This window comes from Schistocerca cancellata, chromosome 7 (genome assembly GCF_023864275.1).
Source record: "Schistocerca cancellata isolate TAMUIC-IGC-003103 chromosome 7, iqSchCanc2.1, whole genome shotgun sequence".
NCBI classification, from domain to species: domain Eukaryota; kingdom Metazoa; phylum Arthropoda; class Insecta; order Orthoptera; family Acrididae; genus Schistocerca; species Schistocerca cancellata.
Window position 1 is genome coordinate 552,694,826 of NC_064632.1, and position 20,659 is coordinate 552,715,484.

Consider the following 20,659-nt stretch of genomic DNA (forward strand, 5'->3'; position numbering starts at 1 on the left):
AGTTTCTTCACACAAACTATCTAAAATACGAAGTTATGTCATCTCCTTTTCTTTAAGGTTGGTGAGCAACTGCTCATTAACGGCGAATCCTTCAATGCTCAGAAAATGACTGTGCTTTGTCTTATGTACATAACCTCGAACATATGTTTTGTCCTCTACATTTCCCAAGCCTATTCGGTAAGCATTCTCTCGTAAACGGAAACTGGGTCTACAGATGCGTCCAATCCCACGCATCGGCTTTGACCCGTGACGTAAGGGTGTTGTGTGTGAGGTCATGACGGTGCAGAGTTTGGTTTGTGAGTGTGGCGTGTTTGTAGATGTTGTCATGTTGTGGTGTGTTGTGCTCTCTGGTGGTATGTTCAGGGTTTTCGTTTGTGTGGTGTAATGGGCTCAGTTTGTTTTTGCTCATTATCCAGAATTGTTTGAGTGTCGGCTGTGTTTGTAGTGGAATTCGTTTCAGTGAGTTAACGATTTTGTGTGAACGTTAATTTAGTGTTGTTCGCTGTACATCGTGTGGTAATTTTAGTAAAATTAATTGGTTGTCGTTTTTGTTCAGGAATAGATGTGACAGATAAAATTAACAGTGCGCAGGTCAAGAGAAGTGTTCGATCCCAATGTGTGGCTGTGTATGTTGATATTGGTATCGGGAGATGTTTTTGAGCTATATAGGCCAAGGGAAGTGTTTGATCCTAATTTATGGGATCGGGAGCTGCTGTTGAGCTATATAGTGTCCGATTCCAGATGCTATTGTGTTTAGTTGTATTTGGTGACGTCGGTTTTTTTTTTTTTTCGTTTTGTGTGGTTTTGTATGGGGTGGGTGTCTAAATTTGTTTATAGTTAGTTTTGCCCCCACCCAAAAACACTCCATTTCCTGCGATTGTCCCATTAGTGTCAGTAGGGTTTTTGTGGAAAGTGTGCGTTTGTTTTTCGATGTATTTTCGTCCTCAATTTGTATGTACCGACTTTATATGCGCCATATTGGTCGTTTCCGCCATATTTGTGACGTCATGGGTCAAAGCAGACGGGCGGGATCGGACGCTTCCGTATTTCCCGGAAATTTACCTCCCCAGGTCCGTTTCCTCCCTTTCATTCCATTTCATTATCGTACTTGTCAGGATTTCGTTACATCCTCTTCTTCCACTTTACATTCCACAGGCTCAATAATCCGATACCTTTCTGCGAAAGTCAAACACTTTTACTACCACGACGTTATTGAAACAATAGATTAACATAATACATACATTGTTGAAAAAACAAAGGACTGTCACAAAGAGTTGATTGACGAAACAGCCACCTGAAAAATTGGTGAAATCATTCGAATTACTTAGTACTAGACAGCCATTAACTTCGATTGATACATTGTTTATTGTGCGGTATGTCATGACGATCTTTAATATTTACTGAGTGAATCAAAACACACAGAATATTTAGATTTATCGAGTTTCGAATTAGCAAAAGTCGACTGTATTATTGTTGTCCTGAAACTGATTGACAAGCCTTACCTAAACTCTGTACAAGAAATCTGAGTATTAACATTATAAAATCAGTCACGTAATTATCGTCTTGGCATTATATTATGCAATACTAACTACTATTATTCCAGTCAAACTTCATTCTCGTTGTTTCCTCCTTATATAAGAAAGATATGGAATAACTTAACCACCGTCACCAGGGGAGGGTGGGGAGGCACAGCGAGTTGCAATAAATATACATTGTAAAACTACATCTCTGCTACTGTTTGTGCATTTCCTTACCAGATCGAAGATGCGCGGCCGGGCCTGGTTGCCAATGTAGAGCACGTCGCGGAAACCGGAGCTGACGAGCAACGCCATGCGCTCGCCCTTGCGCTCCAGCAAGGCGTTGGTGGCCACCGTTGTGCCCATGCGGATCCATTCGATCGCGCTGCCGTCCACTGGCTGGTCGGCCGGCATGGGAACGCCGGTTTCCTGAGGCACACACACATCACAGCGTAATGGAATCAAAATGAATGGTACAGTATGGTTTTAACATCATTGGTTGAGGATTGTTGTATAATACTGTTAACTATTTCGTGTGAATTGCATAGGGTTTGTGATATTCGTTTCGCTTATGCCGGCGGAGATCTGGGGAGTGCGGACGGCTAGCTTGGTGCGGCTTGAACGTCACATGTCACTGGATACAAGTCATGGTTAGGTGTAAGCCGTCAACCGCAAAAAAAAAGCTTAACCGACACCAGATTTCCTGCGCCCGTTGCGAAGCGATCATAGGGAAAACAAACTGCAAATTTGTAATCAGACTAGTTTCGAGAGTCATGTTGTACCACCTTTATTTTGTGAAATCTACTCTTCACCATTTAATAAATCACAGTTCCTTCCATTTCATTACAAAGCCAAGAATTTGTATGAAGTAAGTGACTAAATCAGTGGTTCTCGATTTTGAAATCGTTACCCCCTAGTGCAATTTGGGTATTATCTAGCAACACCTCCCTAACCCCCTTCACATGCCCCCTCATCTTTCCCGTACCATCGTCAACACGAACGCCTAACTAAACTTTAGAACGAAAAAGAATTGCCGGCCGTGGTGGCCGAGCGGTTCTAGGCGCTACAGTCTGGAACCGCGCGACCGCTACGGTCGCAGGTTCGATTCCTGTCACGCGCATGGATGTGTGTGATATCCTTAGGTTAGTTAGGTTTAAGTAGTTCTAGCGGACTGATGACCTCAGAAGTTAAGTCCCATAGTGCTCTGAGCCATTTGAACCATTTTGAAAAAGAATTTTCTTTGAACACTTCCATTTTTAAGATGGTTAAAGGGATGTTATATCCAGTATTTGTGGGTATCATACTGAATCACGAATTACTGAACCACAAACTAATGAGTCAAGGACGCAGCCAAGTGGGGGTGGGGGCGCTTTCGGAGGATCTGGACCCCTCCCCTCTCATTTGAATGAAATTACACACGGCCTAGCTGCTGTGTAGTGAAACTGAAAGACGATTTGATTTTTAATCAATCGACGAAAAAGCATTACGCACTATCGATAGATTTAAACTTGCCAACATCAACTACTTTATGTTATTGGCCTTATTTGAGCTCTGTTGTTTTGTTAATCAGTTCCGTTCTCACTGGCAGTTGAACTTAATTGCTTTATTGCTTTTGTGTTGTGTGATGTTGAGATAGTTTCTAATTATGGATAAATTTGTAAAAAGAAAGAAGAGGAAAGCGACTTTTCATTCGTCCACTAACTTTATGGTACGTTAAAAATATGTAGCCTAATTACCCATCTATAGCAATTTAGTACTGGAGTCGTTATTTGGAGCCTGACTGAACTTTGGGGTTGTAATGGCTAAATGGCTCTGAGCACTATGGGACTCAACATCTATGGTCGTAAGTCCCCTAGAACTTAGAACTACTTAAACCTAACTAACCTAAGGACATCACACAACACCCAGTCATCACGAGGCAGAGAAAATCCCTGACCCTGGGGTTGTAATACTTCAGTGTTTCACAAGGCAGCGGAGCAGTGAACATAATTACAAATAACATTAAATTAAGTCAGTGCATAAAAACAAACTTGGATTTACCTCTGTCGCGTTGATCAACAAAAATATCGCCCAAAAGGCGATGGTTGCATTTCTTTACAAAATCTGGTCAAAATTCTATTATTCGTAGCCAAAACTGCAAAATATCGCCCAATCTGCTCATCCGTGCAGTACTCAGTTACGATAACGATTACCGGTACGGAACTATGGAGAGTGGTTTTTAGAGAGCGGGAGGTTTATGTGATGACAGCACATTCTATAGTTCGTTCGTTCCTAAAAGCTTTTTTCAGCTTGAGTATGAATTGGAAAACATGGGATGCTTTGATGCGCTGAAGGAATTCTGACTTGGTTTCAAGTAAGTCATAAATTTAAATACAAGACTGTAGTAGGAGAAAGATAGCTAGTGTCGAAAGAGATCTGAACCCTTTTAAGTTTGTAAGTTACCCAACCGAAAGTTAAGATCTGGTGCCCTGCAATGGTGAACCTTATGTTATAAGACTGAGCTGTGTTTGGTCAGCGAAGAGGGAATACATTATACTACAATTTTAATTAATTTTGTGATAAAGTGAAGTTATCGCACTGTCAAAGAAATATTTAATTGTGCTTTTGAGTATTCCTCATATGTATGGGGAATATGTTACACCTTACTTAAGAAAATGTTTTTACTGAAATTTATAGGGAGAATACTATTTGTATAAATGCGCCCTGAAAGCAAATTACGTACATAAAATTAAAAAATAAATGTATCTCAGAATAAATAAACAACATGAGCTTTTGAACGTCCTCTTTAATACATTGGATGCCCGCCCCCCCCCCCCCCCTTTCTGACAATATCCTGCCTACCTCCTTGAATAATTAATTGGTACTGCATGTTTCTAAAAACTTTTTTTGTATAATGATGAAGCGGTTCTCAGTACATCGCAAGTCTTACGTTCTCAGAAAAGAAGGGCGACTATTCAAATTGAGGGAAGACGCTTACCACTAAAAAAGCTTCGTCTGCACAACTCTTCTCGTTAGCAACACTTTCTTCACCCACAACCTGCACTCCCAGTTAGAATCAACCATATTAAAATATGTGTACTAGGAGTACTGTTTGTAAATCACTTGACTGTTGGATCCCTTACGTCTGAACTGGCAGAAACTGGAAGACTCAGGTTGAGAATGCATTGTTTCTGACGACAATGTAGACCCTACAACAACACAATAGCTTGAACATAGTTGCTGTCATGTTGTGCTGTCAATTAGTTCACCTGTTGTTGTGAAGTGAATAATGAAGCATTTTCATTAAATATTTAAGCAAAAAAATGTTCAAATGTGTGCGAAATCTTATGGAACTTAACTGCTAAGGTCATCAGTCCGTAAGCTTACACACTACTTAACCTAAATTATCCTAAGGACAAACACACACAGCCGGCCAGTGTGGCCGAGCGGTTCTAGGCGCTTCAGTCTGGAACCGCGCGACCGCTACGGTCGCAGGTTCGAATCCTGTCTCGAGCGTGAATGTGTGTGATGTCCTTAGGTTAGTTAGGTTTAAGTAGTTCTAAGTTCTAGGGGACTGATAACGTCAGACGTTAAGTCCCATAGTGCTCAGAGCCATTTGAACCATTTGAACAAACACACACACCCATGCCCGAGGGAGGACTCGAACCTCCGCCAGGACCAGCCGCACAGTCCATGACTGCAGCGCCCCAGGCCGCTCGGCTAATCCCGCACGGCAAAAATTTAAGCATATGTGACACATACATCTCAGTTTCACTGCCATACACAGTCCCATCACATTAGTGTGATCACCGCGTACATTCGACGTCAACGCGCAATAACTACTCAGAGGTGACGGGTGGCAGCACATGCAGTGGAGGGTACATAAATGTGTGTCGAGGACCGGGGAAAAAAAAGGACATTCGTTGTCTTAATGTGGAAACAGAGCGGTTTATCTGACACCCGAAAGAGCACCATCATTGGTTTTCGGGCCAAAGGTGGAAACATTTCCGAACCGCTAAGTTTATAAACTACTCGTGCATGGCAAAATGACCCTATCCAAAACCGGCGCCGAAGAAACTGTGATACATCACTTGGGATAGATGACAGAAATGAACGACGGCTGCGGATGTAAGTACGGGCGAACAGACGTGCAACTGTTGAGCACTTGACCTCCCAGATAGACTATGAGGCTACCAACAGTGTCTCCTAACGGCTGCTCAGCGAACCTTGCTACTTATGGGCCTCCGCATCAGGCGCGTAGTTCATGCACCCATGCTGACTGCCATTCATCGACGACGAAGGATAGAATTGGCACGCCGATACCGTAAGTGGATGTCCACTGAGTGGCGACAGGTGGCCTTTTCAGATGAATCACGTTTTATGCCCCATCGGAAAGATGGCCTCTGGCTTGTACGGCGTGAAATACAGGGCGAGTCGAAAGTCCTTGGACACCTTCATAAATTGGAAGATTAAAGGGAAAATTGAAACGTGATGATGGGAACATAGGTTTGACGTGGGGCTGCAACTTTTGGAGTGAATGTCATTCATGGCCGCCATCTTGAAATCCGCCATTTTGGATTCAAGTCATTTTTTTTAAATGGGAAGGGGGGGGGGGAGATTGTCTATCTTGTACAGTTTAGAAGTTATTAATGTGGTTGCGGCGGCTACAGTTGTGCATTGCACGGGATGGACAACACATAGAACATGTTTTGTAGCAGTCGGTATGAAGGTAACTTCCCAACTTTGAACATTAATAACCTCTAAACTATACAAGATAGACATAAACAAATTTCAGCACCAAATTCAAGGGCTCAAACAAGTGTTATTTGATGTATCATACACCCCCTTCCCATTTAAAAAAAAATGACTTGAATCCAAAATGGCGGATTTCAAGATGGCGGCCATGAATGACATTCGCTCCAAAAGTTGCGGCCCCACATCGAACCTATGTTCCCATCATCACATTTCAATTTTCCAACTTATGAAGGTGTCCAAGGACTTTTGACTCTCCCTGTATCTGGAAACATACACCCAGCAACAATTGTCGGAATGGTCCAGTCCAGAGGAGAGAGATATTATGTTCTGCTGAACGTTCTCTTGGCACTCCCTGGATGATCTCGTCATTCTGGGGGGCACAGTGGAGCAACACGATTATGCATCTATCTTTGGGGTCCGCGCCCATCCCTACATGCAGTCTGTTTATCCTAGGCACGATGGCATCTACCAGCAGGACAATACAACGCGTCACACAGCTCGCAGTGTACGTGCGTGGTTCAAAGAGCACCGGAATGAGCTTACCTTATCAGCGAACCAAACTCCTCGGATTTAAACTCAGTCACGAAGACACAGGATCACCTCTATCGGGCTGTTCGCACCACGATCCTCAACCGAGAAACCTAGCACAGCAGGCCACAGTACTGGAGTGGGCGTGGCTCCACATTGCTATCGGTATATCCGAGAACCTCACTGACACGCTTCCTGCACGCCTCCCAGCAGTCCGTGGTGCGAAAGGTGGTTATACAAGCTTTTGACGGGTGATCACTTTAATGTGGCCGGGCAGTGTATATGCATGGTACAATGAACAAAGTATGTGTGTAGTGGGTGGACCACGTGAGGAAGACGTTAATACATTAATTTCACAAGCTGTGATCTCCACCACATTGTGTCATATGTTAATGTCAGTACTTGGAAAATATTTTTTATTATTAGTAACTTATACGAGGTGGTCCATTGATAGTGACCGGGCCAAATATCTCACGAAATAATCATCTAACGAAAAAACAACAAAGAACGAAACTCGTCTAGCTCGAAGGCGGAAACCAGATGGCGCTATGGTTGGCCCGCTGCCGGCCGGAGTGGCCGAGCGGTTAAAGGCGCTACAGTCTGGAACCGCACGACCGCTACGGTCGCAGGTTCGAATCCTGCCTCGGGCATGGATGTGTGTGATGTCCTTAGGTTAGTTAGGTTTAAGTAGTTCTAAGTTCTAGGGGACTTATGACCACAGCAGTTGAGTCCCATAGTGCTCAGAGCCATTTGAACCATTTGGTTGGCCCGCTAGATGGCGCTGCCATACGTCAAACGGGTATCAACTGCTGTTTTTTTTTAATAGGAACCCACATTTTTATTACATATTCGTGTAGTACATAAAGAAATATGAATGTTTCAGTTGGACCACTTTTTTCGCTTTGTGATAGATGGCGCTGTAATAGTCACAAACGTATAAGTACGTCGTATCACGTAGCATTCCGCCTGTGCGGACGGTATTTGCTTCGTGATACATTACCCGTGTTAGAATGGACCGTTTACCAATTGCGGAAAAGGTCGCTATCGTGTTGATGTATGGCTATTGTGATCAAAATGCCCAACGGGTGTGTGCTATGTATGCTGCTCGGTATCCTGGACGACATCATCCAAGTGTCCGGACCGTTCGCCGGATAGTTACGTTATTTAAGGAAACAGTTAGTGTTCAGCCACATGTGAAACGTCAACCACGACCTGCAACAATTGATGATGCCCAAGTAGGTGTATTAGCTGCTGTCGCGGCTAATCCGCACACCAGTAGCAGACAAATTGCGCGAGAAACGGGAATCTCTAAAACGTCGGTCTTGAGAATCCTACATCAACATCGATTGCACCCGTACCATATTTCTATGCACCAGGAATTGCATGGCGACGACTTTGAACGTGGTGTACAGCTCTTCCTCTGGGCACAAGAGAAATTACGGCACGATGACAGATTTTTTGCACGCGTTCTATTTAGCGACGAAGCGTCATTCACCAACAGTGGTAACTTTAAACCGGCATAATATGCACTACTGGGCAACGGAAAATCGACGATGGCTGTGACAAGTGGAACATCAGCGACCTTGGCGGATTAATGTATGGTGCGGCATTATGGAAGGAAGGATAATTGGCCCCCATTTTATCGATGGCAATCTAAATGGTGCAATGTATGCTGATTTCCTACATAATGTTCTACCGATGTTACACAAGATGTTTCACTGCATGACAGAATGCCGATGTACTTCCAACATGATAGATGTCCGGCACATAGCTCGCGTACAGTTGAAGCGGTATTGAATAGCATATCTCATGACAAGTGGATTGGTCGTCGAAGCACCATACCATGGCCCGCATGTTCACCTGATCTGACGTCCCCGGATTTCTTTCTGTGCAGAAAGTTGAAGGACATTTGCCATCGTGATCCACCGACAACACCTGACAACATGCGTCAGCTCATTGTCAATGCATATGCGAACACTACGGAAGGCGAACTACTATCTGAGAGGAATGTCGTTACACGTATTGCCAAATGCATTGAGGTTGACGGACTTCATTTTGAGCATTTATTGCATTAATGTGGTATCTACAGGTAATCACACTGTAACAGCATGCGTTCTCAGAAATGATAAGTTCACAAAGGTACATGTATCACATTGGAACAACCGAAATAAAATGTTCGAACATACCTACGTTCTGTATTTTAATTTAAAAAACCTACCTGTTATCAACTGTTCGTCTAAAATTGTGAGCCATATGTTTGTGACTTTGTGACTATTACAGAGCCATCTATCACAAAGCAAAAAAAGTGGTCCAACTAAAACATTCATTTTTCTTTACATACTAGACGAATATGTAATAAAAATGGGGGTTCCTATTTTAAAAAACGCAGTTGATATCCGTTTGACCTATGGCAGCGCCATCTAGCGGGCCAACCATAGCGCCATCTTGTGTAGTTCTGTAGTTCTGTGTAGTTCTTCGTTTGACGCTTATTTCGTGAGGTATTTGGCCTGGTCACGATCAGTGGACCACCCTGTATAATGATTATTACAGTCCTGGGAAACAGTGATAATAATAACGATCTTTTAAAAATAATTTAGTCTCGTGGTCGGAACACAACCGAACTCTTTGTTTTTACCCCTCAGTAAGCTTCATTTTACCCCTCTGGGCGTAGTTACTGCTAGGTTAGGAACCACTGCACTAAACAGTGTTCAAGTGTATTATAGAAACGTTATCAACTGGTTTATGAGAGCCAATTCACTCTCCAGTCTTGAAAAATACAAGTATTTTTTGCTCTAATTAATGGAGGAATGATACAGGGTGACACAGAATAATGGGAATGTTTGAAATGAGTAGTGGCAGCCATGGGCAGGTGGCAGCACTGTGGGTTCGTGACAGCGAGTAAACATTCCGCCATTTCATTACTAATGGTTCAGTGGAACAGACAACAGCGTGCGTTAGCCGTAAAAAAGTTTTATAAAGACAATTATGGTTTGGTAGCGTTGCAGAGGGAGTTTCGACGTTTTTATAATGAAGGACGCCATGATGCCTTTCCGTCGAAACGCGCGATAAAATGTTGGATTAATATCTTTGAAGAACCTGGATCTGCTCTCAAGAAGAAACCAACAGGACGACCACGAAGTGTGCGTTCTCCGGCGAACACGGATGTTGTACGAGAGTTTGTATTACGGAGCCCATGGCGTTCAATTCGTAAGGCAGCAGCAATGGTTGGAATATCCCGAGAGAGTGTTCGCAGAATTCTTCATCTTTATTTAAAATTTCATCCGTAAAAACTTCAGATGGTGCAACAATTGAAGGACAAAGATTACCGTTACGATAGCATTCTGTCAACAAATGATAAAAATAAACAATGACGATGAAGTTCTAAACACAGGTTATGTGAATAAACAGAGCTACCGTTACTGGCAAACACAAATCCCAATGACGTAAAGTGACAGTATGGTGTCGTGTTTCATCATATGGTTTTACCGGACCGTATTTTTTTTTCGCAGATGAACAGGGAAACGCAATAACTGTCAATGCCGACCGTTACGTGGAGATATCACGAACTTTCCTTACACCTGCATTGAACAACTTTCCTAACGTTCAAGAAGAATGGTTTCAACATGACGGAGCGACATCACACACTGCACGGCTATCAATGGCACATGTGCGAGAACTGTTTGGTAACCGTGTGATCACACGATTCGGTAACATTCCCTGGCCCCCTAGATCGCCAGATTTATCCGTTTGTGATTTTTTCTTGTGGTGCTACCACAAGAGCAAAGTCTACACGACTCGACCAAGAACCCTGGACGAGTTAAAACAGATTATTACACAGTATTCCAGCTGAGATGTTGCAGCGGTCAATGAGGAATCTCAACAGCAGATTTCACGAATGTATTCGTACAGGAGGACGCCATCTAAAGGACGTATTTGTTAAAAAATAATAAATGCCATAAAAGTTTCGTAAACGGCAAAGTTGTAAGGTTTCAATTACTATGAACGCAATTTCTTTCATTCATCATTTCTAGTTTTGTTGCATTGTGGAAATGTTCCCGGTTTTCTGTGTCACCCTCTATTTGTTTGAATGTTCTGACCAGAAGTTCATTTAATTGAAAGTTATCAAAAATGCAACACTATCCCTGATCCAAAAATTTTACGACTAAAATTAAATAAGTCGTAGAATGAGTTTTATCAGAGGAGAAAGACACTACCATTCATTCTACGCTGATGGAAAACATGTATCCTGTACAGACAAACTATTCTGCCTAAATATTTGACAAAAAATTCTATTTCTTGCGAAATTACTAAAACAGATTAACGATTCACCGATAACTGATTGTCTGGCTCACGCATCATCGTTGGTGTTAGAATGACGGCGGTAAGCAGTTTAAATTATGACGGTTACTGACAGTTACATTCAAAAGTTTGTGCCTTTCTAGAACCATATGCACGCTCGAATGCGCCGAACCAGCATAATTAAGAAAAGTTAAGAACACACAACGAGAAACACCGGAAGCAATAAAACTGCTACGTCTGACAGACATTCGTACGGCGTCTAATCTGCTTCGGCACTCACTTGACTCGTCGACGGCGAACGTTATCTACGGCTCTGTAAAAGAATCACATTTTACGCAACATATCAAGTATCATAAGGGCCGACGCAAGAACATCTTTTCCACACAAGCGACACATCATTTGGCGCTGCCATCCCCCCCCCCCCCCCTCTTGTTCCATTTTTCACCAGGAGCGACATATCACTTGGTGATCCCCACCTCCTTTTCTGTCTCTCCCTCACATATTAGCTATCGCTTCTTGGTTGTAACAAGACAGTTAAAAATAAATCTAAATGTACAGCGCGTGGAACTGGGTTGTTGACGCTACTAATTGTAACACGCCCTGTATACAAGTTTTGCACTAGAGGAGCGGCCGCTTGTATCTTAAAACAGCCCCGAGTATCACACACGTTAAACGTAGTGTTTACAGGAAGGGACGTGGTCGCAAACACAAAGGCTACTGAGGAAGTTTTGCAATACAGCTTTATTTATTAATTTTTGCGAAGTAATTTCCGTCAAACTGAATACACATCTTCATCCTCTGAAGCGAATCCCTACACCAGTTCTCCCAAGTTTCTGTAGGGATTTAGGCACACTCCTTGTTCCAAGCCACCAGGAGGTCCTCATCACTGCACTCCTTTGCTTCATTTTCACATGCGGGAACAGTGCAAAGTCACAGGGAGCAAGGTCTGGGCTGTAAGGAGGGTGCTCGAGAAGTTTCAATCCTGCATCCCGCAAATATTCGGTGCAGGCTTTGGCGCTGTAAGATGGAGTGTTGTCGTGATGGAGGAACCAAGTGTCAATTCTTGACTTCGATCATAGGTTCTTCAAAGATTGGATGACTTTGGCCAAGCACTGCTCAGTGTACCACTTAACTGTGAGTGTCTTCTGTGTGTCCAAAACAATACGCTCCACAACTCCACTCGATATAAAAGAAAACGGCTATCATTCTCTTCTTTACGTATCGGGATTTTCTAACAGCTAAGGGTATGTCATCATCTTCAAAGACATTTGTTTTGAGTCTTAGTAGACACATCATTATACTGCAGCCAAGTCTCGTCACCTGTCACGATGTTGTTCACCTGCTGAGTTTGTCCCTTAGACAACTTCTTTAATATCTCCCACCACCAATTCACAGGTCGTATCATCTGCTCTTCCGTCGGCCTATGCGGCACCCAGAGACAACAAAATTTCTTTACTTGCAAATGATCACGCAGAATAGAACGAATTTCTGGTGCATTTAGCCCTAAGGTATCCTCTGTCTGCTTATAGGTCACTAGCCTGCTTCGTCTAGCATTTTCCTCACAGCATCAATGGCCTTCGCGTCCTCTCAGCGTCCTCCAGAGTGAAATTTCCTCTTTGGAATTCTCTGTACCACCTGAATATAATTGTACGATGTGGACACAGATCACCGAGTGCAAGAGTCATTTGCTCAAAGCACTGGCCTATGTTCAAACCACGCGCGGAGTAGTAGCGCAAAACTGCCCGAATCTCACTTCGCGATCAGGATGTCAGTCTGCGCCCACAGACTTGGCACAGCGGCTACAATGCTACTGAAGTATTCTCAGAAAACAGCAACAATCAGCCTCGTGCGACTTATTGTTACGTCGTATTGGAAAACTTTCCTAGTACCCTTTGTACTACAAATTCAAGTTACATGCGGTTCAAGTCGCTTAGAGTTTCCTCGTATGGCTATAACAGTCGACTGATGCAGCGGCCGGTTTAAGGCCCAAACAGAGGCGCGCCAGAGGATTCCAAATGCGATTTTTTTTAGTCTTACTAAGAGCCCCAGGAAAGCAACCAATGTCTGAGGGAGTGGCGGGTCATGGGACACCAAAGAATTTATCGCTTGTGTAATGTTTTTCAGGAACCAGCCATGCCTTCGTCACATGTCACACGATTCAGTTTGATGATGATGATGATGTTTGGTTTCGTGGGGCGCTCAACTGCGTGGTTATCAGCGCCCGTACAATTTCCCAATTTTTGCTCAGTCCAATTTCGCCACTTTCCTGGATGATGATGAAATGATGAGGACAACACAAACACCCAGTCATCTCGAGGCAGGTGAAAATCCCTGACCCCGCCGGGAATCGAACCCGGGACCCCGTGCTCGGGAAGCGAGAACGCTACCGCGAACGATTCAGTTTGTAGCCCAGTCAGAACTTTCGTATGCTAGTATTAGTGATGATCGAACACGACAAAACATATTTATAGCCTAATATTGCCCAACATAGCAGCTCATAAAACAAAAAATGGGAATAAGGTCATGTCCATGACTAAGGAAATTTCTTACGAGAATTTTGGAAAACACGACTTAGAAAATGTGGACGTCCACCTTATGTTACGTTGCAGATACATTCTTGACTTGGCCCCATGGCAGGCAGGCATTGTTAATGTTCACTGAACACATGAATAGCATCCACACAAACAAAATTCTATCGTGTAAATGGAAAAGGAAGAAAAGATGTCTTATCTGACTTTTTTAAACTAGAGAACTGACACTGTCCACTAGAGGTTTCCTATTACATCCATATCTACACTCTGCAATCACTACAGAACATGTGGCACAGTGCATTTCTTTATGGTACCATATAATATTATGCAATGGAGTATGGAAAAAATGACTGTTTGTACGTCTCCGTGCAAGCTGTCATTTGTCTGATTCATCTGCACGATCTGTACATGACAATTATGCAGTGGCTAAACAAAATTCACCGTTTATGCTGCCGTAGATTTTTTTTCAGTTTTCTCGGCAGGTTCTCGCAAGTATCTACCAGACCAGATTTTTCTGCAGTTCTGTGATACCCCCACTGGATTCCTTCCCCTCACTGGCAGGAATATCGCTGAAGGACGACATGTGCCACCAATAATCCCACCCTTTGTGAATGCCAGATCTTGCAGGCAGAGGCTTCCACTGAAACGCGACAGGCGACTGCTGCTCAGGGTCTTAATCAGCTACAGATAACGCCTGAAACCTGTTTGTCAGTCTCTCGCGATGTCTTTCGCTGCGTACAGAGAGTAGAAATATCTCTGGAGTCAGCACTCAGGTGTGCAGAACTGATTTTATGTTGTCAACATACACTGATCACGTGATCTCGAAACAGCGCAGGTTTGTCTGCAATGCGTCCCATAAATTTTGAATGTCATTATACCGCTAGTAAATACAGATTCCTTTCGTGAGTGCTGTGGATTTGGAACAGGCGTTTTATAGACACCATAATAATTTGCACTTGACACTTGGAATAAACTAGGCTCTTAGCTTTTAAAAGAAAAATGAACAGCCATCATGTAACGGCACCGCACGTCGGCGTGCATTGACAGTACTGTCCGTCACGTCACGTCACGTCACGTCAGTTCGCTTACACCACTATCGAATGGCGAATGTAAATCGCCAACCGTGATACAAAATGTCAGGGTACAGTATCGAAATTGAGGAACTAACAACGGTATTTATTAATGGCCGAAGCAAACTTAATACGTATGTTCCTGATCAGTTTCGTTTGTTAAAGTGCTGAGAAGTGAAAAAAAGATTTAAAAATATCAACATCTATTTTCTACGGAAGTTATATCCACTGACGGAAAAAAATTCGCACCACCAAAAAAAATTAATGTAGAGAAATGAAATCCCGGAAATATATTTGTCTAGGTAACACCTCTGGCCTACGGACCGGCCGCTGTGGCCGAGCGGTTCTAGGCGCTTCAGTCCGGAACCGCGCTGCTGCTACGGTCGCAGGTTCGAATCCTGTCTCGGGCATCGATGTGTGTGATGTCCTTAGATTAGTTTGGTTCAAGTAGTTCTAAGTCTAGGGGAATGATAACCTCAAATGTTAAGTCCCACAGTGTTTACAGCCATTTTGAACAATTTGTGGTCTAGGGGTAGCGTCTTTGACTAGTAACGAAAACATCCTCACTCCCAGATTCGAACCTCGCTGCTACTTAAATTTTGAATAAAAATCATCAGCAACGGTGGCCGATAACTTCCGGCATGAGAAGCCACCATCGTTTGCCAACGACCTTGACAAAAAGGGTGGTGGAGTAGACAGAGCTTCAGGGCACTCTTGGGGTGGGAAAAAGCCCCTAAAAGGCGGAAGAATCTTATATGTGTCCATAGGACATGTGATCTGTAATTGAAAAAAAAATGTCATGATGATCTATTCACTGCCGGAAGATTCCGGACCAGTCCCCTATTCGTATGTCTGGGAGGGGACTGCCAACGGGAATGTGACCACGGAAAAAACATTGAATAACCAACGAAGGGGTTACAACGTGGTAGGAAAGCTATAAAATCTTAAAACGGAAATCAGAGGCTCAGTCTAGATGTTGTGGGGGGGTTGGTGAAGTGGCTCAGCGATGAGAGTCGCTTCTGCCTTGGTGCCAATGATGGTCGTATGCGTGTTTGGCGCCGTGCAGGTGAGCGCCACAATCAGGACTGCATACGACCGAGGCACACAGGGCCAACATCCGGCATCATGGTGTGGGGAGCGATCTCCTACACTGGCCGTACACCACTGGTGATCGTCGAGGGGACACTGAATAGTGCACGGTACATCCAAACCGTCATCGAACCCATCGTTCTACCATTCCTAGACCGGCAAGGGAACTTGCTGTTCCAACAGGACAATGCACGTCCGCATGTATCCCGTGCCACCCAACGTGCTCTAGAAGGTGTAAGTCAACTACCCTGGCCAGCAAGATCTCCGGATCTGTCCCCCATTGAGCATGTTTGGGACTGGATGAAGCGTCGTCTCACGCGGTCTGCACGTCCAGCACGAACGCTGGTCCAACTGAGGCGCCAGGTGGAAATGGCATGGCAAGCCGTTCCACAGGACTACATCCAGCATCTCTACGATCGTCTCCATGGGAGAATAGCAGCCTGCATTGCTGCGAAAGGTGGATATACACTGTACTAGTGCCGACATTGTGCATGCTCTGTTGCCTGTGTCTATGTGCCTGTGGTTCTGTCAGTGTGATCATGTGATGTATCTGACCCCAGGAATGTGTCAATAAAGTTTCCCCTTCCTGGGACAATGAATTCACGGTGTTCTTATTTCAATTTCCAGGAGTGTATATTTGTCTAGGTAACACGTGTGGCCTACGGGCCGGCCGCTGTGGCCGAGCGGTTCTAGGCGCTTCAGTCCGGAACCGCGCTGCTGCTACGGTCGCAGGTTCGAATCCTGTCTCGGGCATCGATGTGTGTGATGTCCTTAGATTAGTTTGGTTTAAGTAGTTCTAAGTCTAGGGGACTGATAACCTCAAATGTTAAGTCCCATAGTGCTTACAGCCATCTTGAACAATTTGTGGTCTAGGAGTAGCGTCTTTGACTAGTAATGAAAACATCCTCACTCCCAGATTCGAACCTCGCTGCTGCTTAAATTTTGAATAAAAACCATCAGCAACGGTGGCCGATAACTTCCGGCATGAGAAGCCACCATCGTTCTGCCAACGACCTTGACAAAAAGGGCGGTGGAGTAGACAGAGCTTCAGGGCACTCTTGGGGTGGGAAAAAGCCCCTAAAAGGCGGAAGAATATCCATAGGACATGTGATCTGTAATTGAAAAAAAAAAAAAATGTCATGATGATCTATTCACTGCCGGAAGATTCCGGACCAGTCCCCTATTCGGATGACTGGGAGGGGACTGCCAACGGGAAGGTGACCACGGAAGAAATATTGAATAACCAACGAAGGGGTTACATTTACGAGTTGGAGCGTGACCTGTCAGAAGTTTGAACGTGGTCGGGAAGCTATAAAATCTTAAAACGGAAATCAGAGGCTCAGCCTAGATGTTGTGGGGAAGTTGGTGAAGTGAAATGGAAAGAAGGCAAGGATTTCTCGTTAGATGATTATATGGTATAATATAAGTCTGCCGGAGTTGGCGGAGGTATGATTGCTTGTATGTATGAATGGTGTGTGTCTCTCTTTTGCTGATGGAAGCTGTGGCCGGAAGCTTTGTGGAAGTGTCTTAATTGTGCCTGTCTGCAACTTAGCGTTTCTTGTTTATGGAAGCAGGAATCCATTTTTCACTACATTGCTGATTTCCTACCTGGAGTTTTATTGTTTGATGGATTGAGAACACATTTAATATGAGAAGTGCTTGATTACCGACAATATTGTCCCTCACTGGTTCCTCCTGGGTTTCACATCAGCTCACATGAACTGCTGGCTATGAAGACAGCATCTAGGCATAGACAACGATCTGTAGACCAGTGTAGAGAATTAGCGGAATGAACAGGCTGCTGCCTTCTATGACAAGGATATTGGGAAGTTGGTACAACACTATGACAGTTGTCTTTAAGCTGTAGAGGTGACTAAGCAGAGAAGTAGCAGAAAGGTGTAGCTAACTGTCGCAAAAAAAATATATAAATATATACAGCGAAAAAACGTCAGAATTGGGTATCACGAAGTAGATGAAGTTCAGGAATTCTGTTACCTAGGCAACAAAATAACCCATGACTCACCGGGCAAGGAGAAAAAAAAGCAGACTATCATTGCCAAAAAGTGCATTCCTGGCCAACAGAAGTCTACTAGTATCAAATATAGGTCTTAATTTGAGGAAGAAATTGCTGAAAATGTACATCTGGAGTGGATTATTGTATCTTAACAGACATGGACTGGGGAAAACCGGAATAGAACAGAATGGAAACCTTTGGCATGTGGTGCTACAGAAAAATGTTGAAAATTAGGCAGACTGAAAAATAAGGAATGAGGAGGTTCTCTGCAGAATCAGGAATGGAACATATGGGAAACACTGACAAGAAGAAGGGACAGGATGATAGGAGATCTGTTAAGACATCAGGAAATAACTTCCATGGTATTAGAGAGAGCTGTAGAGGTTAAAAACGGTGAGGAAGACAGAGAATAGAATAGATCCATCAAATAATTTAGGAGGTTGGTTTCAATCACTATTCAGAGATGAAAAGGTTGGCACAGGAGAGGAATTCGTGTTGCGCCACATCAAACCAGTCAGAAACTGGTGACTTACAAAAGGTAACATATTTAAGTGATTAACACTGAAACATCACAGGTTAATATAAGTGCGAGATAAGCCATTACAAATGTGAAACGCTCGTACATCAACAACTAGTGTAACGGCCAGAATGTTAAAAGCAAGCAATAAACGTGCACGCATTGTGTTGCACAGGTACCGGATGCCAGTTTGTTGGCTGGAGTTCCATGCCTGTTAAACTTGGTCGATAACTACAGGAAAGGTTAAGGTTGTATGCGGATGACGCTGAAGTTGTTGGCCGATGTAGTCCCGTGTTGTCGTGGTCTTCAGTCCTGAGACTGGTTTGATGCAGCTCTCCATGCTACTCTATCCTGTGCAAGCTTCGTCGTCTCCCAGTACTTACTGCAACCTACATCCTTCTGAATCTGCTTAGTATATTCATCTCTTGGTCACCCGCTACGATTTTTACCCTCCAAGCTGCCCTCCATTGCTAAATTTGTGATCCCTTGATGGCTCAGAACATGTCCTACCAACCGGTCCCTTCTTCTAGTCAAGTTGTGCCACAAACTTCTCTTCTCCCCAATCCTATTCAATACCTCCTCATTAGTTGTGTGATCCACCCATCTAATCTTTAGCATTCTTCTGTAGCACCACATTTCGAAAGCTTCTATTCTCGTCTTGTCCAAACTATTTATCGTCCATGTTTCACTTCCATAGATGGCCACACTGCATACAAAAACTGTCAGAAATGACTGCCTGACACGTAAATCCATACTCAATGTTAACAAATTTCTCTTCTTCAGATGTCCCATACGTGCTCGATTGCAGACATAACTGGTGATAGAGCAGCCCCAGACAACATGTCGATCCTATGTAGAGCATGTTTAGTTACAACAGCGGTATGTGGGCGAGTGTTATCCTGCTGGGAAACGCACCTTCGAATGTTTTTCATGAGTGGTAGCACATGGTCGAATCACCTGAGTGACGTACAGTTTTGCAGTGACGGTGCATGTGATAACTACGAGGGTGCCCCTGGAGTCATACGAAATGGCACTCCAGATCATATTCCAGGAGTAGGTCGGGGGTGTCTAGCACGCAGACAGGTTTGTTGCAGACCTCAACTGGCCTCCTCCTAATCAACACGGCAGAACCAGCTTGCATCATGAAACACAATAGACCCCCCCACCCTGCCCTCGAATGAGCTTTCACTCGACATCACTGAAGTCGCGGACAGCCGTGATTTGGGCTCAGTGGAATGCACGCTACAGCGTGTGTCTCGAAACTGTCCTTGAAGTAACCGATTTGTAACATTTCCTTGTGTAGCTGTGGCGCCAACTGCTGGTCAAACTGCGGCAGCAGATGCATTACGATGCGCCGCAGCCGTACGCGGAACACGGAGGTCTTCCCTCGCTGCAGTGCCATGTGGCCGTCCGGCGTCCGGTCTTCTTGCGACCGGACATTGTCGTGATGACCGCTGCCAGTAGTCTTGTATAGTGGCTACACTCCTGCCAAGCCTCTCGGCAGTATCGCAGAAGGAACATCCAGCTTCTGGTAGCCCTATTACACGACCTCGTTCGAACTCGGTTAGGTGCTGCTAATGGCGTCTTTGTTGTCCTAAAGTAGGGTGTCCATTTCATTTTCATTGAAAAAGGGGACATTTAAAATAAATTAGAGAAAAACCTGGGACAATGAAGAAAAAAAACCGGGACATTAATATTTTATTGACTAAATTTAATACACATACAAGTTTACCTTTACAACGTACACTCAGATGATCCCAAAACACTTTTTACAATTATTCTGCTACACTATCACCGTACTTTATCAAGAAGTGAATTTGCGTTTCAAACTGTATCATAAACGTCAGTACACAATACATTATTAAAGTGTGTTTTGACAATGAACAAGGCCCTCACTGTTTCAACTTTCATTCTATTTTTTTCATCTGACCACAAAGAGTTCACTAACGAAAACACACATTCCACAGCAGCATTTGACCCAGGAATTGCCAGACAAAACTCCACCAAATGAATCATGGTTTTTATGTTAATGTTGTTACTTTCGAAATAAGCAAATATTTTACACCACATTGCACTAACACTTTCTTTGTCTCCTTCTTCACTTTTTATGAAGTTCTGTGCACATGAAAATTCATCGAATAGTTCGCCTTCATCAACAGGAAAATTCGTAACCTATAGTGCGTTTAAAATTACTTGCGATTTTTGACAGTTCGGTACATGTTTGGGGTATTTTGAAAGTCATCACACGCTTCCTAGCGTAAATAATTGCGCAGTTAATATCAAGTCAAACAACCAGTAGCGTAAAATACTCTAGCCAAGCGGAATCATAAAAAAAACAGAACATTTGAGCGCCCCCAAAA

General features: G+C 43.7%; 1 protein-coding gene across 1 annotated transcript in view; it reads right to left on the minus strand.

Annotated features, from left to right (window-relative positions):
* Positions 1–20,659, minus strand: part of LOC126091934 (5-oxoprolinase) — a 158,327-nt gene that overhangs the window by 110,601 nt on the left and 27,067 nt on the right. The window contains exon 2 of the mRNA XM_049907256.1: positions 1,755–1,946. Coding sequence (XP_049763213.1) covers positions 1,755–1,946 — 192 coding nt within the window. The remainder of the gene's footprint in view (positions 1–1,754; positions 1,947–20,659) is intronic.